Source organism: Pelophylax lessonae, assembly GCF_965119305.1.
Source record: "Pelophylax lessonae genome assembly, chromosome: 4".
Taxonomy (NCBI): Eukaryota; Metazoa; Chordata; class Amphibia; order Anura; family Ranidae; genus Pelophylax; species Pelophylax lessonae.
In genome coordinates, this window is record NC_138771.1 from 580,066,156 (window position 1) to 580,093,808 (window position 27,653).

The 27,653-nt window shown below is 47.5% G+C and overlaps 1 protein-coding gene across 2 annotated transcripts in view; it reads right to left on the reverse strand.

Moving 5' to 3' along the window:
* PRKACA (protein kinase cAMP-activated catalytic subunit alpha) overlaps positions 1-27,345 on the reverse strand; it is a 149,976-nt gene extending 122,631 nt beyond the window's left edge. Inside the window, exons 1-2 of one of the 2 annotated variants that reach the window (XM_082253295.1) lie at positions 27,176-27,345; positions 2,842-2,949 (exon numbers count right to left, since the gene is read on the reverse strand). In XM_082253295.1, the coding sequence (XP_082109421.1) occupies positions 2,842-2,887 (46 nt within the window). In that variant the 5' untranslated portion in view covers positions 2,888-2,949; positions 27,176-27,345. Of the gene's footprint in view, positions 1-2,841; positions 2,950-27,108 lie in introns of both variants that reach the window. The other variant, XM_082253294.1, reaches the window with a different exon arrangement.
* Positions 27,346-27,653: the final 308 nt, after the last annotated feature.

Here is a 27,653-nt window from a genome sequence, read left to right on the forward strand (position 1 = left end):
TAAAAAAAGGACCAGGTCTTCTAAACAATGGACAGGAACGAAGAACCACCTTAGCTCAGTAAAGCAACAGGTAAGGTGAACGGCAAGACAACTCCGCCAGCTTGGACACCCTGCACGCAGAAGTCATAGCTACCAAAACAGCCACCTTCTGAGACAAGGTAAGCAAGGGAACCTCCCAATATTTCTGAAGGGAGATTCCTGGATAAATGACAACACCAATTTGAGGACCTGCAGAGGAACCAAGTGTCAAGCTCCCTGGATAAAGGTACGCACCAAGGAAAGTGTGGCCAGAGGACGTTGAAAGACAACTGCAGTAGGAGACATCCATGTAACCCAAGACTGCGACCCCCCCCACTGAGGTAACCATGCTAGCACTGGGGCCAACACTTTCGTGAAGACCCGAGGAGCGGAGGCGAGACCAAAGGGTAATGCCACAAACTGATAATGCTTCTTTCCCACAGCAAAGCGGAGCAAGCACTGGTGACTGACACATATTGGAATGTGAAGGCAAGTGTCCTTGATGTCGAAGGCAAGAAAATCCCCCTGATGCAGGGAAACCACCAACGTGCGAATGGACTCCATTCTGACCTTTCTGCCCCCGCAAAAGCAGTTTAGCACCTTGAGGTTCAGAATTGGATGCACCTTGCCTTCCTTCCTGGGGACTGTAAACAGGTTTGAGTAAAAAACCCCAGAAATGTTCCGAAGTCGGAACTAGGACGATCATCCCTCGAAGCAAAAAGGTTCTGCACCACCCCAAAGAGAGCCTGGAAGCGGACCGGGTACAGTTGCACGTTGGAAGGAAAGAACCTTTCCGGAGGGTAAGAACGAACCTCAATCTTGTGGCCAGATCGTATGACTTCGTTGACCCACTTGTCTTGTACCAGAGAAGTTGCCAGTCGACCCTGAAGGACGAAAAAACTTCTCATGAGCCGAGAAGGAGGGCCCACGTCTACAACGAGGGTCCTTGTCCTTAGTAGCCTGCAGAAGAAAGGTACTCTTCCCCCCCTGTGAGACCTTTAATGATGTCATCCAGGGAAGCACCAAACATCTCCTTGAAAGGGAAGATCAGTTAAGGCCTTCTTAGAAGTCTGGTCCGCAGACCAGCATTTGAGCCAAAAGACACGCCCAAGGACCACTGCCGAAACAGAGAGCCGAGAAGGGAAGCACATTTCGGGGCTCCCACTGCCGAAAACGCCGCCCAGAAGACTCCACAGATATGGCCGTTGCTGTTTTCTATGGCAAACCACCACAAATTGGCTGCCGGACTACACAAACATGACCGCTGTGCATTGCAGCACAAGGCTACAACAAAATGGCGGCCCCACGCGGCACGCAGGAGGGATCCCTAGGCCTCAGGGACAGGCAGTAGGGGGGGCCCCGACAGGAGCCCCCACCAGGGCAGCCTCCCCCTGTGCACAGCTGATTGTCCCATCGTCACACCCTCCCCCCACCCCATCGCCAGCATAACGCCCTGCCCCCACCCCAGGAGGTGGACCAGACCACCCACACAGCCCCAGCAGAAGTGGAGGGGGGCAGGGGGTAGGATGGGGGGGGAGCCTTAGAGGAAGGAGGGTGACCCGGGGGTCCAACCGTCCCAAGGATGGGCCCACATCCACCCCAAAACCTTCCAGGGGAAGAGGGGGGGGGGGGCAGCTACTCACCATACCAGATGGGCACCACTCCAGACTGAACCCCTCGCCATCTAAATGGGAGGCTGTCAGGCAGGAGGAACCCTGTGAATCGGGCCGAGACCTGGTCGTATTCGACCCCATGAGGTGTTTAACGCACAGGCCAGCCCCGGTCCGGTGAGGTCTGCGTACGTTCACTGGCCAGACTGGGGTGACCACTGGATCTAGATAATTCAGCCCGTCGCCCAGTCCGGCAGTTGACTGTAGATCTCACTGGAAAAACCAGTAGAAAAAAAAAGTTCCATCTAAAAAGAAAAAAAATTAGGCAGAAAAAAACCGTAAGAGAGGGAGTATACCCCCTTGGACTGCCCATAGGCGTAGCTAGACTTTTTTTCTGCCTAGTGTCCTACTCCAGGAGGGGGCAGTATAACCCAATGGTTAAGAAGATCAGGAGCTGTCTCCGTCAATGAACGAAAGAGAAATATGGTTTTAGCAGTTTTGGAAATCACTACATTGTGTTTTTATGAAGGTTGTATACAGCATCCCAACTTTTTTTGGAATTTTTTGGAACCATGCCAGACTAAAAAACATTTAAAGAGGACCTGTTCTGTGAATGCTGTGCCCAAAAAAGGCAAGAAGAGGGCAAATGACTAGTCACCAGTATTTTTTTTTTCCCTGCTACTGACCTACCATACCTTGTTTGACACTGTGCGGAGGTGGACATCTGGGCAGAGGGAGCAGGGCTTTGCTTCCTGAAGTCAAGGCTGCCCCCCAATGACTGGTGATTTGATGACTGGTGGGGTGAAATTCCGAAAGCAGCCAAGATCAACAGAATAAACGAAGCAGAAGCATGAAGATCCTTACACTGAGCCCTCTGGTACAGCTTTCTCTCTAGCAAGTGAACAGTGAGCAACTCAATCGCGATATAACCGAATCTCACTCCAAATCTTGTATGACAGCAGTGCCTCAGATCAGGAATTCCCAAACTACGGCCCTGCAGCTGGTTTAGAACTACACATCCCATAAGGCATTAGATCTCGCACTAATATACAGCTATTAGGCAACTGAACACTGTCACATTTTATCAGGAAAAAAAATCAAGATAAAAAAAAAAAAAGATACATTTTAATGGTACAATTATTTCTAGGTGTTCCATATAACATAGCAAATCTTTTAAGGTACACATTTAACCAATCACTTGTAATCAACTCACCACTTTCTATCTCGCCGCCCTTCTTGGCCGTAGCCGCGTTGCCCATGGTGGGGGGCGGGCAGGGCCTCTATGATTAGGACAGACGCCCCCCACCTATATGTTTAGGACCTGTCAAGAGAGAAAAGGAAAAAAAATTATACATTTTCAGAATTAAAATGGGCATTTCTCCCTCTTGTCACACATTCTTTCCCTGTATAGCCACATAAAACCATTAAACTTGGTAATTTCAGCGAGTTATACAGTCTACTCTGCTGGATTTTCCACAGGAATGTATGGAGACTCACGCCAAGACCAGTCCATTCGGTCTGAGAAAAAACATGGCACAGAACTGCAAGGTTAGGACAGGGTTTCTTCTCAGAGAATGTTATCTCAGTTAGATAAATACAGTACAGACCAAAAGTTTGGACACACCTTCTCATTCAAAGAGTTTTCTTTATTTTCAGGACTATGAAAATTGTAGAGTCACACTTCAAGAGGTAGTCACCTGAAATGGTTTTCACTTCACAGGTGTGCCTGGTCAGGTTTAATAAGTGTGATTTCTTGCCTTATAAATGGGGTTGGGACCATCAGTTGTGTTGTGCAGAAGTCAGGTGGATACACAGCTGATAGTCCTAATGAATAGACTGTTAGAATCAGGGCTGTCTTTAACACGGCAAAAGGGGCAGCTGCCCCGGGTCTAGTCATTGTTGTGGGGCCCAAAGCAGCTGCCCCTTGAGCCCCCAAATAGTTGATAAGTGGATTCAAGAGGGCCCAAGAAAATTTTTGCCCAGGGTCCAATCAAGAATAAAGACGGCCCTGGTTAGAATTTGTATTATGGCAAGAAAAAAGCAGCTAAGTACAGGAAAACGAGTGGCAGAAGAGACTTGTTTGGGCTAAAGAACACAAGTAATGGACATTAGACCAGTGGAAATCTGTGCTTTGGTCTGATGAGTCCAAATTTGAGATATATGGTTCCAACCACCGTGTCTTTGTGCGACGCAGAAAAGGTGAACAGATGGACTCTACATGCCTGGTTCCCACTGTGAAGAATGGAGGAGGAGGTGTGATGGTGTGGGGGTGCTTTGCTGGTGACACTGTTGGGGATTTATTCAAAATTGTAGGCATACTGAACCAGCATGGCTACTACAGCATCTTGCAGCGGTATGCTATTCCATCCGGTTTGCGTTTAGTTGGACCTGCATTTATTTTTCAACAGGACAATGACCCCAAACACACCTCCAGGCTGTGTAAGGGCTATTTGACCAAGAAGGAGAGTGATGGGGTGCTGCGCCAGATGACCTGGCCTCCACAGTCACCGGACCTGAACCCAATCGAGATGGTTTGGGGTGAGCTGGACTGCAGAGTGAAGGCAAAAGGGCCAACAAGTGCTAAGCATCTCTGGAAACTCCTTCAAGAATGTTGGAAGACCATTTCAGGTGACTACCTCTTGAAGCTCTTCAAGAGACTGCCAAGAGTGTGCAAAGCAGTAATCAAAGCAAAAGGTGGCTACATTGAAGAACCTAGAATATGACATATTTTCAGTTGTTTCACACTTTTTTGTTATGTATATAATTCCACATATGTTAATTCATAGTTTTGATGCCTTCAGTGTGAATCTACAATTTTCATAGTCATTAAAATAAAGAAAACTCTTTGAATGAGAAGGTGTGTCCAAACTTTTGGTCTGTACTGTATGCTCACTGTTCCTGACTTCCATAGCCCAGAGGGTTACCTTATCTACCTGTTGAGGTGATCCTAAGTGATGGGGAGTAGCCCAAATCCTGTGAAAACGTGCTGCAGCGCAGGATCATTTCTTGCAAATTTTGCGCTACTCAACAGAAATCTCACGGGAAAGCTGGATGATGCCACCCTCATCAAGGCACCCTGAGCAGAAGCCAGGAGAAAGGCAAGTATATTATTTAATCCCCTACCCTTCCCCAACTTTCATCCAGTGTTTAGGGAATAGGGGATACCTTGGGTAAACAGACCTTGGTACCTAGTAACAAGGCCTCTTAACTCATCAGTATTTAGGAGTCAGTAGTCTTGGGTGTCTTATCAAAGAAATGGTATATCAATTTATGTAGTGGTTAGTAGATCGGATCACCCTAGTTATGTCCATCTTCTAAAGACTCCCTAAATTTAAACCTAAATTTCCCAGATCCACCCACACAAAAAATTCAAGGAAGACGGACCCTTTAAAGGGCATTCAATAAAGGGAATCTGTCAGCAAGAGTATTAAGGTATAAAGAAATTAACACCCACCACACCCCCAAGGTGCCTACATCTTCCCTCATAAAAATAGAAACAACAAGGGCAATTGCGTACGTTTTCTATGCTAGTCCTAAACAAACCCAAAAATTTGACTTCTGGAAGCCCTCCATATTACACAAAGCAAAGAATACACCCATCTACCAGAGAGCTTGACTTGGAGATTCCAGACAGGATTAGCATAGAATGTATGCTTATTTTTCCAAAGCCCAATGGACATGTGAAGACAATGTTGTGTTTTCAATAGGGAATATATACATTTATTACAGGTTTCCTAACGTCAAGTTCACTTTAACTGCACCTTTGGCCATGGTTAAAAATGCTAGGGGGTGTTTTTCAAAGCAATTTCTCAATAAAACAAAGCATGGAGACATGGATGGATGGGAGAGTTTACATTAAATATTAAAAAATAGCATTTACAGTCTTTGGTGCTTAGATGCATTTAAAAACGGTACTAAGGCAGGCCGTAGATTACTTGATTTTCTCTCTTTCTTTCCACCAGAGGTGGAAGGAAAGAAAAATCGCTCAATTCCCCCATTGACACATTCAGTATTGATGGGGGAATGCCTCCCGAAGCGCTATTGTACTCTGCCAGTGAGGGGCACCGGGAGCCTTCCCAGTTGGCAGAATACAATGGTTACTACTAGCGGCTATATAGCCTCCTGCAGTAATCGCTGCATTTTTTACTGATCTGAAATGATATGCACTGTTGTCTATGGAACATTGCACACAGCTAAGTTAAAGCGGTGTTCCAGCCTCCAGCCTCCCCCTCCAAAAATTAAAAGTCAGCAGCTACACATACTGTAGCTGCTGACTTTAATTATTAGGACACTTACCTGTCCTGGAATCCAATGATGTCGGCACCGCAGCCGATGTTTCCATCGGCTGTCGGGTGCTGCCGCCGCCATTGTCGGTGAGGGAACCCGGCAGTGAAGCCTTACGGCTTCACGGGCGGGTCCCTATCGCGCATGCGCGAAGCGCGCTGCGCATTTGGATTGGCTTGGCGGCGAGGGAAGGCGGAGGGGGCCAAACTTCCGAGGGCCAGCGCCGCATTGCCGTCTCCCGGAAGAGGGGAACGGGTACCTGTCAAAAACAGGTACCCGTTCCCCCCCCCTGCCCCCTGAAAGGTGCCAAATGCCAAAAGGTGCTAATGAGCAAATGGTATTTGGAAAGACGATGACCAACAATGAGCACAACCGAATGCCATAAAAAACAGTCACTGGACATGTCCGGCTAAAACTGACATCCAGTGTGTGTGTATGTACGTATGCCCTCCTTACAACACATGCTTTTTTTTTTTTTTTTGAAATAGAAGTTACAGACAGCAACATTTTCAGCAGCAGTTTGCAAAAACAGTCTCCTCATGTTAAACCCAATCTCTGGTAAAAAAAAAAAAAAATTCCCATGCAGTGGGTCTGTGCCTGCACTGCCCAGGTCAGCTGCTCGTTTTGTCTAGGGGTAAAGAGAAAGCTTTTACTCACCTGCTCTACTGGAAACAGGGCTCCCTTACAGTTCATCAATGGACTATTCCTGGTCTATGAAGCCTGTTCTGGACTTGATGTCATAAAGGAACAGTCCACAACTCAGGATTGCTGGAGCATAGGGGTGCCAAACCGGTCTTGTGCGGGGAAGATCAGGGGATTAAGAATTTTCTTTCTTTCCTCTAAACAAAAATGAGCAGCTGACTCGTGCAGTGCATGCACAGGCCCATTGCACGGGAAAACCCTTTTTTTTTTCCCCTGAAGATGGGCTTTAAAGTAACAAGTAAACAAATCAGGACTGCCTGAGAAAGTAAGAACTTATAAAGGAGGCTGACTTGCTAAAGGAGTTGGGGTTGGATGTCCCCTCCCACTGCTTATAAAAGCAATCCGGCACCTAGTTAGCAGCTAGGATTGCTTTAACAAGAGAGTCGTCCGCCGGCTCTAAAAAACGATACCTGCAGCTGTAGGCATCATCCCAGTATACCCAGTTGAAATCTAGCGATGTATGGCAAATGGTTAAACCGGAAAATGAATAAAAGCAATCCATATCTTTAAAAATGTAATTGGCCAAAAGCTCTCCCTGCAAAATAGAAAATCTAATTCTTACCCCTCTGTCTGTGCTGCCATGGCAGATAAATCTCATTCTAAAGTCTTTCTAGAAACCAACACTTTTAGAAATTTTGAACTTCGGGTCCCCCACTGCAATTAGTGGTTCCTCCTGGCAACCTCCACATTGATAGGTGGGTGGAACCACTGAGCGCAGTGGGGAACTAGGAGATTGGCTTCAGAGGAAGAATTATCTAGAATGGAACAGATTTTGGTTGGTGCCAGTACTAATGCATCGTACACACGTTCAGATAATCGTGCGAAAATAATCGATTTTGACTTGATCGCACGATAATCTGATCGTTAGTACACAGCTTTCGACAGCCGATCACGACAGTTCATCCAACAAAATCCGAAGGGACAAACATGAAAACTTCTGTCATACGATAGCCTAGCGGACGACAATCGTTAATCATTACAGTATGCGTCCGCTAAAAATCGATCGACAAAGACCGTGCATGATCAGAAACACTAAAATAGCCTGGCTGCCATTGTTTTTGTTTTGCACCATCTGATACGTAGCTAAGCAACCAGAAGGCTTTTCCGGAATCGTACGAAAAAAATTCCTACGTTTATATGCATTGCTGAATTCGATATTAGGATCATGCAACAAAATGCGAACGGTAAGTCGTCCAATTATCTGAACGTGTGTACGAGGCATAAGGGAGGTACTCTTCTGCAGAGAGAGATTTTGGCCATTTTCACAAAAGGTTTGCTCTAATAGAAAAAGGTCAGAGCTACACATGCAAATACCACACAAAAGTGTCAAAAGAGAACGAACAAGTCGACATTCCACGTCAGTCTACCAAATGATGTGTAAGAAATGCTTTGTGAAGGATGGAAACAGTGCCAAAAAGTCTCATGTATATAAAGCCTCATTAATAAACCAAATGCATCTCCTCTTATAGATGGCCGCTACATTTTGTAGAACTAATATAAAAGTAAAGTATACTAAATATACATTACGTACAATCATACTTAAAGAGGGGCTTTAGGTTTAGACAAATTAAAAGTCAACAGCTACATAAACAGTAGCTGCTGCCTTTAATAAACAGAAACTCACCTGTCCAGGGATCCTGAGCTGCGCTCACACGGGCCAGTCGACTTCACAGTCAGCTCTCCATTACACGTGCACGAGACACATTGCACTCCATGCATAGTCCTGCAACCTTCTGGGACCAGTTGGCGGTTGTGGGTGGAGGGGGTTGAACTTCCTGCCAATGGGCTAAACAAAAAAAAAAAAAAAACCTGACATGTTCCTTTATCCACACAAACAAGGTGGATGGAGGAATCCTACTCCCCCGGGACATCAAATGATTGATTTCTGTCAAGCAGGGATGACCAAACTGGGTTGGTCCCTGCTAAACCAGCAAAAATGTGTTCAGTGTATGGGCAGCTTATAAAAAAAAATTCCAGTTTATGAGGTTTCATGCATAGTCCTGTTGGACAGCTTGGAGCAATGTAACTATTGGCGCTTTTCCACTGCATGGAACCGAACGGTTCGGCTCGCTTTTGTGCTTTTCCACTGCTGGTACCGCATGGTATGGTGTAGGAACGGTTCGGTACGGTGGCGCTTTTCCACTACATGGAACCGAATGGTACGGCTCGCTTAAACAGTACCACCTCAGTTGTGGTTCCAACAGGGCCGTACCGGTACCATATCCCACAATCCTTTGCATGCAGCCTTGACTGTTTGTCACTACTAGCCACTGATTGTTCAGAGAATAATTGTTATCCCACCCACTTACTTTAGTACTACTTTAGTGGAAAAGCAAACCGTACCGAACCGTTCCAACACTGTACCATGTGGTACCATGCAGTGGAAAACCAAACAGGGCCAAGCAGGGCCGAGTAGAGCCGAGCCGGTACTTGCAGTGGAAAAGTGCCATAGGTATATACCACACCTGGCCTATCCCACTGGAAGTCAGACCGCTACTACAATGATCTCCACTTGCTCCCAGACCCTGCGCGGAGTGGCTTCCCTTCTACACTATGAACACAGGTAGTCAGCCACTCGGAACTGGTGCCATTCAGTGGTTGCCTGGCATCTTCTGAATGAATGCACTTTCCGACTGGACAGTTGAGTCCCGGCTGCTATACAGCGACTACCGGAGTCCAACACCATCTCTTTTGCTACCCCCTGTCGGCCTCCCTCATGGTTGGACGCAGAGCCCTGGTGCTGTGATTCTTGTCACTTCCACAAAACAAGACTTTAATAAAGGGTTTGCTTTTCAGTACTACGCTATGGTGGTCCTTACACCTGTGGTTTCTCTTGTGTGCATCCTTGATGCAGTATCTCCTCCTGATTTGCAGATTTCAGCATCCACACAGCTATCTTCTATAAACTACCCTGCCCCCATGTGACAACGCTGAAGAGATACGTACCTGTTTGCAGTCCATATCTGGAGAGTAGCCTGGGGTGACAACCATGACTAATATTTATTACATGATATATTTGGATCTCGATACACTAACACATATGAAGCCTTCCTGAAAGCATGGATGTGATTTTTTAACTAGAACAGGTGGGGTTCATCAATTTTAAACACCTCCCGTCCTGTTATTGGACAATAACAGCTACACATCCCAGGGTGGCTGAATCAAGGTGTCGGTGCCACCTATGTGGATATAAAGGCTGGAGGATTCTATTAAAACTCATTGGAACCAAAGAAATGGTTTGGATAGACTACAGAAACCTTCAACATTACAGAACAAGCCCAGTCAATACTACTATTAGGTAATGTCCACCAAAGTCCATTACACAGCTGGCTGTATACCACGGCTGGACAAATCCCAGGAGCCAGGTAGCCAATGCTCCTTAAAGAAGAATTCCAGGCATGGATATTTTATACATAGTTACTAGAGATGCACCGCAACTGCCGTGGCCAAAACATTTCGGCTGAAGACGGTGTTCTTGGCATTTTTTCCATAGAGAAAAAGGTGCCCACAATGGAACCAAAAAACACACACGATTTTGACATGATTTTATTGTGCTTATGTTTTTTTTTTTTTGTAGGTCATTTGACTCAAAAACTGCATCAAAGATGTAAAACGAGTGCGTTATCAGTGCGTTTTCAATGCATTTCAACAGGGAGATGCTTTTTTGGTGCAGTTTTTTTTTTTTTTAACTGACCAAAAATGCAGCAAGCAAAATTTTTAACACCACAACAGAAGCACATACATAGAATTTAAAGGGATGCATTTTTCTTGAGCTTTTCTTACGCTAAAAGTGCCAATAGGAGCCAACAATCAATCCATTCATTTAAATTCATATTATTAAAAAGTCAAATACAATTATATTAAAAAAATTTATTTCTAAAAAATTGTCGTTTTCGGTTTCGCCCAAGTGCATTCTAAATTCTAAATTTTTGGCACCAAAATTTCCATTCAGTGCACCTCTAATAGTTAGATCGGTCCAAGCTGAAACAATCTATGTCAATACCCATACCTGGCTGATCCTCCTGGAAGCTGGAAACCATTGAAGCAGACACCACTACCCCAAAGATCTACACTTGCTTCTGTGTTCTACACTAAGCGGCTGCTGTGTAAACACAGGCGGTCACCCACTGCCTTCCTGCTTCTCCACCTCATCCAAAGAACTTTTTGCATTCATTCAGAAAATGCAAAGCATTCTCTGAATGGTGTTGGGGCTGAGCACCTGTGTTAAGAAAACAGGGCATCTGCTGGGCATGGTACCCAGAAGCAAGTGGAGTTCACTGGGGTAGCGGTGTCTATTTCAAGGATTTACAGCTTCCAGGGGCATCTGACAAATATGAAATATACATAGTTACATTGGTCCATATGCAACCCTGGAATTCTTTCAAAATCACAGCTGGGGTCCAACTTTGGGGATTTTGAGTTGTTAGCAATGGAGCTGACCCACCTCAAAAAAATAAAAAAAAATAAAAAATCCTGCTGGCTCCTGGATTGGCCGGACTGCCTCCTGGATGACATAGGAATTGGTCTGTATACCATCACCTGACAGATTATAGCAGCTTTGCCCCCCTGATCAAGGATCTGCTCCTTTTCTAATGCCAGAGACACAGGAAGTACTGGCTGCTCAGTGATCACACTACATCTGCTCCTTCTCTCATTTGTCAATACAATAGGATCCCTCTGATCACACTAAATCTGCTCCTTTTCTTATCCATCTAGAAGAGTGTTTCTCAACCTCTTTAAAATTATGAATTATGAATTAAAACTACTCTGATACTTTTACATAATGCATCAACATCAACACAGGTAGGGCACCCAACGTTAGACGTGAATTACTCTTCCAAAGCAAATGTACTTTTGGAAACTGGTACTGTCTAGTATTCCAATGTTTCCCTTGCCACTCAGTTTTTCTCCTTCACCTAATGAGACCCCAAAGCTGATGGAGAGAGGCAGGGGAGGGTCAAACAAGGATGCTATGCAGGCAACTGACATTCTCCTTATATACTGATGTCATTGGTCATTAGGCAGCTAGAAGGTTGTAATGGATTACAATGAAAACCTTTGGCTCCGTGTAACTGAAAGGCAGGCTTCATCCACCCACCGTCTTGTATACAAGTTTGTGGCAATTTTTAGGCATTTTGCCAGGGAACCCCTAAAGAAACCTCAAGATACTCCAGTTGAAAAAGGCTGGTCTATACAATAGGATCCCTCTGATCACACTACAACTGCTCCTTCCCTTATCCGTCTATACGATAGGATCCCGCTGATCACATATCTGCTCCTTCCCTTATTCGTCTATACCATAGGATCCCTCTGATCACACTACAACTGCTCCTTCCCTTATCCGTCTATACCATAGGATCCCTCTGATCACACTATATCTGCTCCTTCCCTTATCCGTCTATACCATAGGATCCCTCTGATCACACTACAACTGCTCCTTCCCTTCTCCGTCTATACGATAGGATCCCTCTGATCACACTACAACTGCTCCTTCCCTTATCAGTCTATACCATAGGATCCCTCTGATCACACTATATCTGCTCCTTCCCTTATCTGTCTATACGATAGGATCCCTCTGATCACACTTCAACTGCTCCTTCCCTTATTCGTCTATACGATAGGATCCCTCTGATCACATATCTGCTCCTTCCCTTATCCGTCTATACGATAGGATCCCTCTGATCACACTACAACTGCTCCTTCCCTTATCCGTCTATACCATAGGATCCCTCTGTTCACACTACATCTGCTCCTTCCCCTGTCTGTCTATTCAATAGGATCCCTCTGATCACACTATATCTGCTCCCTACCTTATCCATCTATTCAATAGGATCCCTCTGATCACACTACATCTGCTCCTCCCCTTATCCGTCTATACAAATATGATCCCTCTGTTCACACATTTGCTCCTTTTTCATCTATACAAAAGGATCCCTCTGATCACACTACAGCCGTAGCCAAAATTTTAAGAATGACACAAATAATTTTCACAAAGTCTGCTGAGTCAGTGTTTTTAGTTCTTTTTGTCAGATGTTACTATAGTATACTGAAGTATAATTACAAGCCTTTCATAAGTGTCAAAGGCTTTATTGGCAATTACATGAAGAAGTTCAAAGAGTCAATATTTGCAGTGTTGACCCTCCTTTTTCAAGACCTCTGCAATTCCCCCTGGCATGCTGTCAATCAACTTCTGGGCCACATCCTGACTGATGGCGGCCCATTCTTGCATGGTCAATGCTTGGAGTTTCCCAGAATTTGTAGGTTTTTTTTTTTTTTTTGTTCACCCGCTTTTCAGGATTAACCACAAGTTCTCAATGGGTTTAAGGTATGGGGAGTTTCCTGGCCATGGACCCAAAATGTTGATGTTTTGTTCCCCAAGCCACTTCGTTATAATTTTTGCCTTATGGTAAGGTGCTCCATCATGCTGGAAAAGGCATTTTTGTTATCACCAAACTGTTCTTGGATGGTTGGGAGAAGTTGCTCTTGGAGGATGTTTTTGTACCATTCTTTATTCATGGTGGTGTTCTTAGGCAAAATTGTGAGTGAGCCCACTCCTTCGGCTGAGGAGCAACCTCACACATGAATGGTCTCAGGATTTTTTACTGTTTGCATGACACAGGGTCATTGGTAGCGCTTACTTTTTCTCCCCTAGACAAGGTTTTTTCCAGATGCCCCAAACAATTGGAAAGGGGATTCATCAGAGAAAATAGACTTTACCCCAGTCCTCAGCAGTCCAATCCCTGTACCTTTTGCAGAATAATCAGTCTGTCCCTAAAGGTTTTTCCTGGAGAGAAGTGGCTTCTTTGCTGCCCTTCTTGACACCAGGCCATCCTCCAAAAGTCTTCGCCTCACTGTGCGTGCAGATGCACTCACACCTGCTTGCTGCCATTCCTGAGCAAGCTCTGCACTGGTGGTGCCCCGATCCCGCAGATGAATCAACTGTAGGAGACGGTCTTGGCACTTGCTGCACTTTCTTGGGCGCCCTGAAGCCTTCTTCACAACAATTGAACCTCTCACCTTGAAGTTCTTGATGATCCAATAAATGCTTGATTGAGGCTCAGTTCACACTAGATGCAGTGCAAATTAACAGCAAATTTTCTGCAAATTTGCACCAAATCAAAATTGCAACCTGTATATGCGAAGCAATTGCAGAGTGTACGTTAACAACATGTCAAACTTGGTTTTGCAAATGGCAATGCGATCAGATTCTGGTGCGGACAAAAAAAGGCCCTGCACAAGATTGATGCCAATGCGGTGCGATTTGAGTCATACAAATCCATGGCTCAAACCGCACTCCGGAGACTGTGCATGCAATTTGCACAGGAATGAGCTGCGATTCATGTGCAATTTACATGTGGTGTCCCTCATCGCAGCAGTGTGAACCCAAACTTAGGTGCAATCTTAGTAGCAGCAATATCCTTGCCTGCAAATCCGTTTTTGTGCAAAGCAATGCTGACAGCACATGTTTCCTTGCAGGTACCCATGGTTAACAGAGGAAGAACAAGGATTTCATGCACCACCCTCCTTTTAAAGCTTCCAGTCCATTATTCTAACTCAATCAGCAGTACAGAGTGATTTCCAGCCTTGTCCTCGTCAACACTGACACCTTTGTTAACAAAAGAATCACTGACATGATGTCAGCTGGTCCTTTTGTGGCAGGGCTAAAATGCAGTGGAAATTTGTTTGTTTTTTTCTAGGTCAAGCTTATTTTCATGGCAAAGAGGGACTATGCAATTAATTGCAATTCATCGGATCACTGTTCATAACATTCTGGAGTATATGCAAATAGCCATCTTAAAAAAAGGCAGCAGACTTTGTGAAAATTAATATTTTTGTCATTATAAAAACTTTTGGCCACGGCTGTTCATCTGCTCCTTCTGTTATCCATCTATACAATAAGATTCTTCTGATCACATTACATCGGCTCCTTCTCTCATCCGTCTATACAATAAAATCCCTCTGATCAGACTACATCTGCTCCTTCTCTTGTTTATACCAGTGGTCTCCAAACTGCAGCCGGGGGACCAGATGTAGCCCGTTGCTTGCCTTTATCTGGCCCTTGGAGCATTAATCCTCCCACTGATGCAAGACAGGATTCTGCCTATTGACACCAACAGGGCACCATTTCTTCCACTGACACCAACAACAGGGCACCATTTCTTCCACTGACACCAACAACAGGGCACCATTTCTTCCACTGACGCCAACAACAGGGCACTATTCCTCCCAATTATACCAATGAGGGGGGCACTATTCCTCCCACTGACACCAACAATGGGGCACTATTCCTCCCAATGATGCGGCACTATCCCTCCCACTGACAACAATGGGGCACTATTCCTTCCACCAGATACCAAATGTGGTGATGTTCAAATCCACTGATGCCAGGAAAATTTCCGCCTCCCGCTGGCCAAAGTCCGGCCCTCCTAATGTCTGAAGTACATTTAAAATGGCCCTTTGTTTCGAAAGTTTGAAGACCCCTGGTCTATACAATAGGATCCCTCTAATCACACTACATCTGCTCCTTATCTTATCTGACTATACAATAAGATCCCTCTGATAACATTACATCTGTGCTTTCCGTTATCCATCTATACAAAAGGATCCCTCTGATCACACACATCTGCTTCTTGTCCACTCTCACACAGGAGGTCTTCTGACCTTCGACATTTCACAGAATCTGATCCCTGTCCTAAAGGGCCGTACACACTTGACGAAAATCGGACGAAATATCCTCCGGTTTTTCTCTGTCGTCTCAGTGTTCATTACTGTTTTTAGTTGACAGTGCATAAATGTTCACGAAATTTCTCGTCCAATTTTTCTTTTTTTTTTGGCACATTTGTTCCTAGACTTCCGGGTTGTCAGTAACTTCAGATCATGCGCGGTCTTTCGTATCCGATTTTTCATGGACGTACTGCATGCACATTAAACGAAAATCAGTCGTCTGGGGACGGACAAAAAAAATTTTGGTGTTTATCCCTCCGTTTTTTTTCGTTGAAAATGTCGGCATCGGCTGCTGAAAGTTGTGTACACACTAGGCGAAAATCGGACGATTTTACCTCGGATGGGAATTTTCAGCAGATTTTCTACTAGTGTGTACCCCACTTTACACATGGGACCTTTCTAGGACTTTGTTTACCAAAGACATGCATAGATACTAGGATCTGATCCCTCTGCATGTCAGAGAATCTGGTCCCTACGATTACATTGAAAACGGCTTTCCTTATGTTTGTGTATTACTCTGGTATGTCCTTGCTGCTTAGATCATCTGTAGACCTGTCTAAATTTCAATGTTTATTTTTCTCCCTAGTGTCTTGCCTAAAATGATGGCTTGTTCTTGCTGCCCTCTGTTTCTGAAGTGAAATCTTGCTCTGTTAAGCCAGCTATCCTTTATTAACTCCTGATTAGTCAATTAGTATGCACCCATCCCTAAGGCCCCTTTCACACAAGGGAGTTCGTCGGCGGACTACGTTTATCTCAGTGGGGGATCGATCCGCCAATCCCCCGCTGAGCAGGCGGATGGCAGCTCTGTTCCTGCGCTGTGTGCAGAGACAGAGCTGTCAGGTCCCCACTGTTCTCTATGGGGGAATCGGACCGCCTGTCCGTTCTCATCCGCTGGGCGGATGGAAAATAGGGTTTCCATCCGTCCAGATTTGACGGACCGGATCGTATGTCAGAGGACATGTCTCCGCTGACATCTGATGTACCATAGAGATGCATTGAGCATCCATTCAGATCCACCTGAAATACTGACAGGCGGATCTGAACGCCCCGCTAGTGTGAAAGGGGCCTAACAGTTAAAAACTAAATCATCTTTGTGGGGGATTTCACATGTGCAGAGGAGACACATTTGCTGATGGGGTTCTGTTCAGAAGTGGGGGTTTCATTAAGTGGGAGCACTTTCGACTTTGAAAACCACCAAACAGACCACAGGTAATCTTGTTTACCCCTTCAGCTCTCAATCCACTCTGTAACATGAGCGCTCTACCACTCCTCCCGACAGTTGTGTCCTCTCTCCTTAGACTTTTCCCTTCACCCCACAGCTTATATAAACTTCCGCACTTCTGTGCTCTCCCCATTACTGCACTCATCATTTCCTGACAATTTTAAATCCACACGTGAAAAAAAAAAAAAAAAAAAAATCTCCAGGCCACTGAGGCATGTCCCTTCATATAAATTGCACTTCTGCTTCTCCTAACCTCTGGAGATATATCCCCAAACCCTGAGCCTTCATCATTTAATGGTACCCATTGCACCCATAACTCGGCACCCCCTGGCAGCAGCCACAATCCATACAAATTTAGTTCCCATTTATCTTCTTCCCAAGACCAGACTCCCCTTCTCTTGCGCCCTTTGGAATACCTGCTCTGTCTGAACAACCCCTTTATCGGCAATTCATTTAATCTACTCGCCATCATTGAAACCTGGATTCATGAGTCCAACACTGCGACTTCTGCTGCCCTATCCTATGGTGGACTTCTCTGGACTCATATGTAGATATTCGCCAGCACACCAAGGATCATCAATTTCGTCCAAACGGTTTTTATTAAAGAAAGATCACATCACAAAACTGTGTAGTGCAATGTTTCGAAGATACGCAGGACACTTTTGTCAGGCATGTGCTGCAAGGGTCCTGCGTAGCTCCAAAAAACATTGCACTACACTGTTTTGTGATGTGAACTCTCTTTAATAAAAATAATTTGGATGAAATTGGTGATCGTTGGTCTGCTGGCGAATATCTATATATCGTACAAGTTCCAGTATCCAGCCAGCGGTCGCTACAGTACCTTAAGAGCTCATTCCAGGAACATTTGCGATGGGAATATGGACTATATCTTCTTTGGACTCACTCCCTAGACTCGGTGGACACAAGGGAGGGGAATCCTTCTAGCCCCAGGTAGCACCTTTCAGGTTTTTCACCCACCTCCCTCTCTGTCACTCTCCTCATTTGAGGCACACTGCATTCATCTTTTCTCTCCAGTTTCTTTAAGGATAGATGTGATCTACCAGCAGCCCCATGGACTGGTATCAGACTTTCTTGATGACTTCTCTGCCTGGCTAGTGGCTACCCTACTTTCGCTCTCATAAAATCCCCACAATCATTCTAGGTAGGGCTGCATGATATTGGGGAAAAAAGTACATTGCGATATTTGGTTTTCAACTATATATATTGCGATATTTCTCTGGGTGGAATGCAGAAGACACTGACAGTGTGGATTAGGCAGAGTCGGGACTCACAGTGGTGACAGGAGGTAGAAGAAGTTAGAACACAGCCCGACATGAGTGGAGCAGCCACAGCTCCTCACTGTTGTCCTGTCTGGAGCTCAGGATCAGATGGTGACCCGTCAGGCACAGGGTCCCGCCCACTGGCGGGTGGAAGGGTCGGTACAGGACCACCTTGTCCACCCGGGGCGTTTTGATCAGCTCTGCGAACTCCATAGCGGACACCGGAGGATCCCCGTCACCGTCCTCTCATCACCGGTACTACACCTGACACAGCGCTCCCCCTCCCTCACCGGAGACGAGTTTCCCCTTGCTTTCGGCTGTGATCCCAGCTCTGCCTCTAGTCTCCAGCCGACCATTACTCTGCCCTGCTCCGCCCATTGTCTCTGCATTGACTATTTACAACACATTATAGCCTGATCCCGCCCCCGTGCGCGCCCCCGATGCAGCCAGGAGAGACAATGGGCGGAGTAATGGTCGGCTGGAGACTAGAGGCAGAGCTGGGAGAGTTGGATTGCATTGGGCTGGAGGGGCGGAGTTCCGATCACAGCCGAAAGCAAGGGGAAACTCGTTTGTGTCGGCTGCCTGCACAATATCGTGTCTTCTGCGATATGAATATCGCCCACGCCCGCAGAACGATAGTCGATATCACGTCGACTATCGTTCAGCCCTAATTCTAGGTGACTTCAACATCCCCGTTAGTACGAATACTCCCGCTAGTTCCAAACTTCTCAGTCTAACCTCCTCCTTAGAGTGAGTAGAAGCATGAGTCCATTGCTTCAGGTCAGACAGCAACACTCTAGAACTTGTTTTCTCCCACCTATGCACTCCGTACAACCTCTCCTACTATCCTTTCCATCTCTCTAAACACTATCTGATTAGTTTCACTCTCTCCCTCTCCTCCAACTGCCTAACAGTTACCTGTAGAAACCGTCGCCATATGGACCCTTCTCTTTTCTATTCTTCTACTGACCACCTCTATGACAAAAGCTCACCCGTCCTGCCGCAACCTAGCCATTTCTGTCTAAGAAACTTCACTGGCATCCTATCTGAACACACTGGCCCCCCTCACTACACACAGAATCAGGCCCGACCCCTACAACCTTGGCAAACAGCTGACACCAGAAGTCTGGAAAAACATAGCCGCGCTCTTGAGCGCCAGTGGCGTAAGACTAAGTGTGAGAAAGATTTCAACCAAAATAAATCTGCCCTCCAAAAATACAATTCCTGCCTCCTCACTGCCAAGCAGACCTATTTTATCACTCTCATTAAAGCGGTAGTAACCCGCTTTTTGACACTTTTACCTACAGGTAAGCCTATAATAAGGCTTACCTGTAGGTACAATTAATATCTCCTAAACCAGCACGGTTTAGGAGATATTTGCAGTGCATGCAGCCGCTCACGCGAGCGGCGCATGCGCTCTGAAGGTCCGGGGGGACCTTCAGCTTTCCTTGCCGGAAAATCACTCCCGCGCGCATGCGCGGGAGTGACATCATCGCGGCTCTGGCCAATCACAGCGCCGGAGCCGCCGAACCCAGAAGAGACGCAGAGGGATCATGGCAGCGCCCGCAGCGATGTCCTGGGGTCCGTGTCGAGGCTTCGTTCTAAGGTAAGTAATACATAATGAGCTAGTATGCAATGCATACTAGCTCATTATGCCTTTGTCTTGCAGGCTTTTTTTTGTTTTCGGGTTTACAACCGCTTTAACAACTTATCATCCTTTCCCTGTGAACTCTTCTCTGCCTTTACCACTCTCCTTCATTCTACACTGCCTTCACCCACTAACTTACTCACTGCCCAGGAGATCGTCAATCACTTCAAACATAAGATTGATACTATTCGTAAGGAGATCTCCTCTGTACAGAAACAATCTGCACGCCCACAGGTTCAATTATTATACAAGAAGTTTAGAAACCTTGTCTATAGTGGCGAGGTTGAATAAAGTAACGTCCAGCTAACCATCTGCCCTCAGAACCCTTTTCCCCTGCAAATGCTACGTTCACCCTCTGGCTCTATTCTACACACTAACTCCCATCTTCAATATCTCCCTCTCTTCTGATGTCATCCCCAATTCTGGAAAACACGCACTATTCACCCCCATACTTAAAAAGTCCTTACTGGACCCTACCAAACCTTACCTGCACCCCATCTCCTTGCTCCCTTTTTTATCCAAACTCCTTGAATGTCTGGTCTACAACTGACAAGCAACCACCTCACCGAGAATAACCTTCTTGATCCCCTTCAGTCTGGATTTCACCCTAAAAACTCCACAGAAACTGCCCTGCTAAAACTAACAATTGAGCTTCTAAAGGTCAAAACCAATGGACACTCCAACTCCTGGACCTTTCTGCTGCCTTTGAGAAGGTTGATCACCCCCACCACCTCTAATAACTCCACACCTTTGGTCTCCGTGACTGTACTTGACGCTGGCACCTTCAGTCTCACAATTCTCCTCCCTCTTCTACTCTTCCTTTCTCTGTTGCCCCCCCAAGGTTCTGTTCTTGGACCTCTCCTATTCTCTACCTACACTTCCTTCCTAGGTCAGCCTCCCATGGCTACCAATACCATCTCTATGCCGACCACACCCAAAATCTATCGCTCTACCCCTCAGCTAACTCCTTCAGTCTCCTCACGCATTACTAATTTAGTAACAGACATAGCCTGGATGTCACTCTACTTCCCCAAACTCAATATATCCAAAACTGAGCTCATATTATTTCCTCCCCCACGTGCCCCTGCTTTCTCTGTCAAATATCGATGGCACCGCTATTAGCCTGCCCCCGCATACCAAGGTACTAGGTGTAATCCTGGACTCTAAACTATCCTTTCGACCCCACATCCAATTACTGTCCAAATCGTGCCGCCTCAACATCTCCAAAATACGCCCCTTTCTAACCAATGACACCACACAGCTCCTAGATCACTCCCTGGTCACCTCCCGCCTAGACTACTGAAACTTCCTACCCATAGGGTTACCTTTATGTAGGCTATCCCCTCTTCACTCCACCATGAATTCTGCTGCCAGACTCATCCAAACCATTCCGTGTCCTCCACCCATCTCTGTCCATTCCTCCACTGGCTTCCACTCACCCAATGAATTCAATTCAAAGAACTAACAACTTACATAACCATCCACAACTCTGCGCCCCACCTGTATCACTAAACCTAGTCTCTAAATACCAACCTAATTGTTCTCTTCTATCCTCCCAAGACCTCCTGCTTCTCTAGCTCCCTCCTCCCCTCCCCCATGCTCGTCTCCAGGACTTTTCCAGAGCCTCTCCTATTGAACTCTCTACTCCAATCTGTCTAATTATCTCCTACTCTGTTTGCTTTAGACGATCCCTGAAAGCCCTCCTCTTCAGAGAAGCCTATCCTACCCACACCTAACAGCACTTTTATTTTCTCCATCACCTCCTCCCCCACAACTATTACCTTTTGTATCTTTTGCCCCTCCCTCCTAGATTGTAAGCTCTAATGAGCAGGGCCCTCTGATTCCTCCTGTATTGAATTTTATTGTAACGTCTGCCCTCATGTTGTAAAGCGCTGTGCGAACTGTTGGTGCTATATATAAATCCTGTATTATAATAAATAATAATCACACAGAGGAGGATTCGCCGACAATTGTGACGGCACAACAGAGGATCCGCCGATACCCTGCGACCGCACAGAGGAAGATTCGCTGATCCTCTGCACACAGAAGGATCCGCCGACCCCCCCACGCAGAAAGATCCGCCGACCCCCGACACCCCACACAGAAGGATCCGCCGACCCCCCCACGCAGAAAGATCCGCCGACCCCCGACACCCCACACAGAAGGATCCGCCGACACCCCACGCAGAAGGATCCGCCAACGCCTCCCATCCCACACAGGAGGATCCCCTGACCCCTGCCATCCCACAGAGGAGGATCCGTTCAGTCTGCACACAATAGATCTGCAATGAGATTTTTCTGATCACAGAGAAGGTCCCCTATATATCATATACAGAGGGGGATGGGATCCTTCTGATCACAGTGGAGGGCCCCTATATATCATATACTGAGGGGGATGGGATCCTTCTGATCACAGTGGAGGGCCCCTATATATCATATACTGAGGGGGATGGGATCCTTCTGATCACAGAGGAGGTCCCCTATATATCATATACAGAGGGGGATGGGATCCTTCTGATCACAGTGGAGGGCCCCTATATGTCATATACAGAGGGGGATGGGATCCTTCTGATCACAGTGGAGGGCCCCTATATGTCATATACAGAGGGGGATGGGATCCTTCTGATCACAGTGAAGGGCCCCTATATATCATATACAGAGGGGGATGGGATCCTTCTGATCACAGTGGAGGGCCCCTATATGTTTTATACAGAGGGGGATGGGATCCTTCTGATCACAGTGGAGGGCCCCTATATGTCATATACAGAGGGGGATGGGATCGTTTTGATCACAGTGGAGGGCCCCTATATATCATATACTGAGGGGGAAGGGATCCTTCTGATCACAGTGGAGGGCCCCTATATATCATATACAGAGGGGGATGGGATCCTTCTGATCACAGTAGGGCTGCCACGACTCGTCGACTACAAAAAATCGTCGACGTGCGGAAAAAGCGTTGACGCGTCAACGCGTGACGTCACACGCCCCCGGCCGGCCGCCGCTTGAAGCATTGCCGGCGGGTGAAATTCCCCCGCCGGGCTCTGTACTAGGTGGGAGGGCTTACTGAGGGGTCTGCACTGGGAGGGGGGCTTACTAAGGGGTCTGTACTGGGTGGGAGGGCTTACTGGGGGGGTCTGTACTGGGAGGGGGGCTTACTAAGGGGTCTGTACTGGGAGGGGGGGCTTACTAAGGGGTCTGTACTAGGTTGGAGGGCTTACTGGGGGGTCTGTACTAGTGTACTGGGAGGGGGGCTTACTAAGTGGTCTGTACAGTACAGACCACTTAGTAAGCCCCCCTCCCAGTGCAGACCCCTCAGTAAGCCCTCCCACCTAGTACAGACCACTTAGTAAGCCCCCCTCCCAGTGCAGACCCCTCAGTAAGCCCTCCCACCTAGTACAGACCACTTAGTAAGCCCCCCCCCTCCCAGTGCAGACCCCTCAGTAAGCCCTCCCACCCAGTACATACTGTACTAGGTGGGAGGGCTTACTGAGGGGTCTGCACTGGGAGGGGGGCTAAGTGGTCTGTACTGGGTGGGAGGGCTTACTGAGGGGTCTGTACTGGGAGGGGGGCTTACTGAGGGGTCTGTATTAATTACAGGATTAATTAGCTAATCAAAAAAACACTAAATTAAGCAAAAAAACAAAAAATTTAAATAATCGTTAGATTAGTCGACTAATCGTAAAAATAATCGATAGATTAGTCGACATACAAATTAATCGTTAGTTGCAGCCCTAGATCACAGTGGAGGGCCCCTATATGTCATATACTGAGGGGGATGGGATCCTTCTGATCACAGTGGAGGGCCCCTATATATCATATACAGAGGGAGATGGGATCCTTCTGATCACAGTGGAGGGCCCCTATATGTCATATACAGAGGGGGATGGGATCCTTCTGATCACAGTGGAGGGCCCCTATATGTTATATACAGAGGGGGATGGGATCCTTCTGATCACAGTGGAGGGCCCCTATATGTCATATACAGAGGGGGATGGGATCCTTCTGATCACAGTGGAGGGCCCCTATATGTCATATACAGAGGGGGATGGGATCCTTCTGATCACAGTGGAGGGCCCCTATATGTCATATACAGAGGGGGATGGGATCCTTCTGATCACAGTGGAGGGCCCCTATATGTCATATACAGAGGGGGATGGGATCCTTCTGATCACAGTGGAGGGCCCCTATATGTCATATACAGAGGGGGATGGGATCCTTCTGATCACAGTGAAGGGCCCCTATATGTTATATACAGAGGGGGATGGGATCCTTCTGATCACAGTGGAGGGCCCCTATATATCATATACAGAGGGGGATGGGATCCTTCTGATCACAGTGGAGGGCCCCTATATGTCATATACAGAGGGGGATGGGATCCTTCTGATTACAGTGGAGGGCCCCTATATGTCATATACAGAGGGGGATGGGATCCTTCTGATCACAGTGGAGGGCCCCTATATGTCATATACAGAGGGGGATGGGATCCTTCTGATCACAGTGGAGGGCCCCTATATATCATATACAGAGGGGGTGGGATCCCTCTGATCACAGTGGAGGGCCCCTATATATCATATACAGAGGGGGTGGGATCCCTCTGATCACAGTGGAGGGCCCCTATATGTCATATACAGAGGGGGATGGGATCCCTCTGATCACAGTGGAGGGCCCCTATAAGTCATATACAGAGGGGGGGATGGGATCCTTCTGATCACAGTGGAGGGCCCCTATATGTCATATACAGAGGGGGATGGAATCCTTCGGATTACAGTGGAGGGCCCCTATATATCATATACAGAGGGGGATGGATCCTTCTGATTACAGTGGAGGGCCCCTATATGTCATATACTGAGGGGGATGGGATCCTTCTGATCACAGTGGAGGGCCCCTATATATCATATACAGAGGGGGATGGGATCCTTCTGATCACAGTGGAGGGCCCCTATATGTCATATACAGAGGGGGATGGAATCCTTCTGATTACAGTGGAGGGCCCCTATATGTTATATACAGAGGGGGGATGGGATCCCTCTGATCACAGTGGAGGGCCCCTATATGTCATATACAGAGGGGGGATGGGATCCCTCTGATCACAGTGGAGGGCCCCTATATGTCATATACAGAGGGGGATGGGATCCTTCTGATCACAGTGGAGGGCCCCTATATGTTATATACAGAGGGGGATGGGATCCCTCTGATCACAGTGGAGGGCCCCTATATGTTATATACAGAGGGGGATGGATCCTTCTGATTACAGTGGAGGGCCCCTATATGTCATATACAGAGGGGAATGGAATCCCTCTGATCACAGTGGAGGGCCCCTATATATCATATACAGAGGGGGATGGGATCCTTCTGATCACAGTGGAGGGCCCCTATATGTCATATACAGAGGGGGATGGGATCCTTCTGATCACAGTGGAGGGCCCCTATATGTTATATACAGAGGGGGATGGGATCCTTCTGATCACAGTGGAGGGCCCCTATATGTCATATACAGAGGGGGATGGGATCCTTCTGATCACAGTGGAGGGCCCCTATATGTCATATACAGAGGGGGATGGGATCCTTCTGATCACAGTGGAGGGCCCCTATATGTCATATACAGAGGGGGATGGGATCCTTCTGATCACAGTGGAGGGCCCCTATATGTCATATACAGAGGGGGATGGGATCCTTCTGATCACAGTGGAGGGCCCCTATATGTTATATACAGAGGGGGATGGGATCCTTCTGATCACAGTGGAGGGCCCCTATATGTCATATACAGAGGGGGGATGGGATCCTTCTGATCACAGTGGAGGGCCCCTATATGTCATATACAGAGGGGGATGGGATCCTTCTGATCACAGTGGAGGGCCCCTATATGTCATATACAGAGGGGGATGGGATCCTTCTGATCACAGTGGAGGGCCCCTATATATCATATACAGAGGGGGTGGGATCCCTCTGATCACAGTGGAGGGCCCCTATATGTCATATACAGAGGGGGATGGGATCCCTCTGATCACAGTGGAGGGCCCCTATATGTCATATACAGAGGGGGATGGGATCCTTCTGATCACAGTGGAGGGCCCCTATATGTCATATACAGAGGGGGATGGGATCCTTCTGATCACAGTGGAGGGCCCCTATATGTCATATACAGAGGGGGATGGGATCCTTCTGATCACAGTGGAGGGCCCCTATATGTCATATACAGAGGGGGATGGGATCCTTCTGATCACAGTGGAGGGCCCCTATATGTCATATACAGAGGGGGATGGGATCCTTCTGATCACAGTGGAGGGCCCCTATATGTTATATACAGAGGGGGATGGGATCCTTCTGATCACAGTGGAGGGCCCCTATATGTCATATACAGAGGGGGATGGGATCCTTCTGATCACAGTGGAGGGCCCCTATATGTCATATACAGAGGGGGATGGGATCCTTCTGATCACAGTGGAGGGCCCCTATATGTCATATACAGAGGGGGATGGGATCCTTCTGATCACAGTGGAGGGCCCCTATATGTCATATACAGAGGGGGATGGGATCCTTCTGATCACAGTGGAGGGCCCCTATATGTTATATACAGAGGGGGATGGGATCCTTCTGATCACAGTGGAGGGCCCCTATATGTCATATACAGAGGGGGATGGGATCCTTCTGATCACAGTGAAGGGCCCCTATATGTTATATACAGAGGGGGATGGGATCCTTCTGATCACAGTGGAGGGCCCCTATATGTCATATACAGAGGGGGATGGGATCCTTCTGATCACAGTGGAGGGCCCCTATATGTCATATACAGAGGGGGATGGGATCCCTCTGATCACAGTGGAGGGCCCCTATATGTCATATACAGAGGGGGGATGGGATCCTTCTGATCACAGTGGAGGGCCCCTATATATCATATACAGAGGGGGATGGGATCCCTCTGATCACAGTGGAGGGCCCCTATATGTCATATACAGAGGGGGATGGGATCCCTCTGATCACAGTGGAGGGCCCCTATATGTCATATACAGAGGGGGATGGGATCCCTCTGATCACAGTGGAGGGCCCCTATAAGTCATATACAGAGGGGGGGATGGGATCCTTCTGATCACAGTGGAGGGCCCCTATATGTCATATACAGAGGGGGATGGGATCCTTCTGATCACAGTGGAGGGCCCCTATATGTCATATACAGAGGGGGATGGGATCCTTCTGATCACAGTGGAGGGCCCCTATATATCATATACAGAGGGGGATGGGATCCTTCTGATTACAGTGGAGGGCCCCTATATGTTATATACAGAGGGGGGATGGGATCCCTCTGATCACAGTGGAGGGCCCCTATATGTCATATACAGAGGGGGATGGGATCCTTCTGATCACAGTGGAGGGCCCCTGCAGGGGAGGGGGGATCCCCTTGGGTAGTCAGTGTCGGTGAGATGGGGGTCGGGGCCGCCTGGTCCCCGCTGTCATGTGTCGGAGTAGCGGTAGAAGCCCCCCACCCCCCGCACACACATACAGGCCTCACCCTCCCTGCACACAGCCCCCCTCTTCTCCTCCCCCGTGCACAGCACAGCGCGGCCTGCGCTCCCCTCCCCCCTCTCCGCCGCACCTTGGGCAGCCGCCCAGCCTCCCCCGTCACCTGTAGGACCCGCAGGCCGCGGAGCCTCTTGCCTCCTCCTCTGCGATACCTCTAGGACCCCGCTCACCTGCTGGCCACGCCTCTACTGGCGTCATTCAACAAACGTCAGCCAATCCTCTTAGGAGCCCCGCCCAGCCGTCAGCGGCGGCCGCCAATCCGCTACCTCCTTCTTTCGCTTCGCAGCGGACTCCCCTTTCCGGCCGGTCGGTTCGGGCTGGTCCCTCCTCCTCCTCGCTGGTCACCCGGGAGACGGTGAACGTGACGTCACGCCAGTCGCAAACCAATAGCAGGGCGTGGGAAACAGAGGGCTCCGCCCTTCGCTGCTTACTATTGGATGAGACCGATTGATTGATAGCTAGAAGAGGGCGGGATATGATATGTGTCATTGACTGGGACCAGCTCCACCGGCGACGTCACTGCGCTATTTATAGCTACATACACATCCCGCCTTTTAAAGGGGACGCTGGCCAGTTATTCCTAAAGGGCCATACACACTATAAGATTTTCTGAAGACTTTTTCCTTTAGATTTACCTTTTCTATGTAG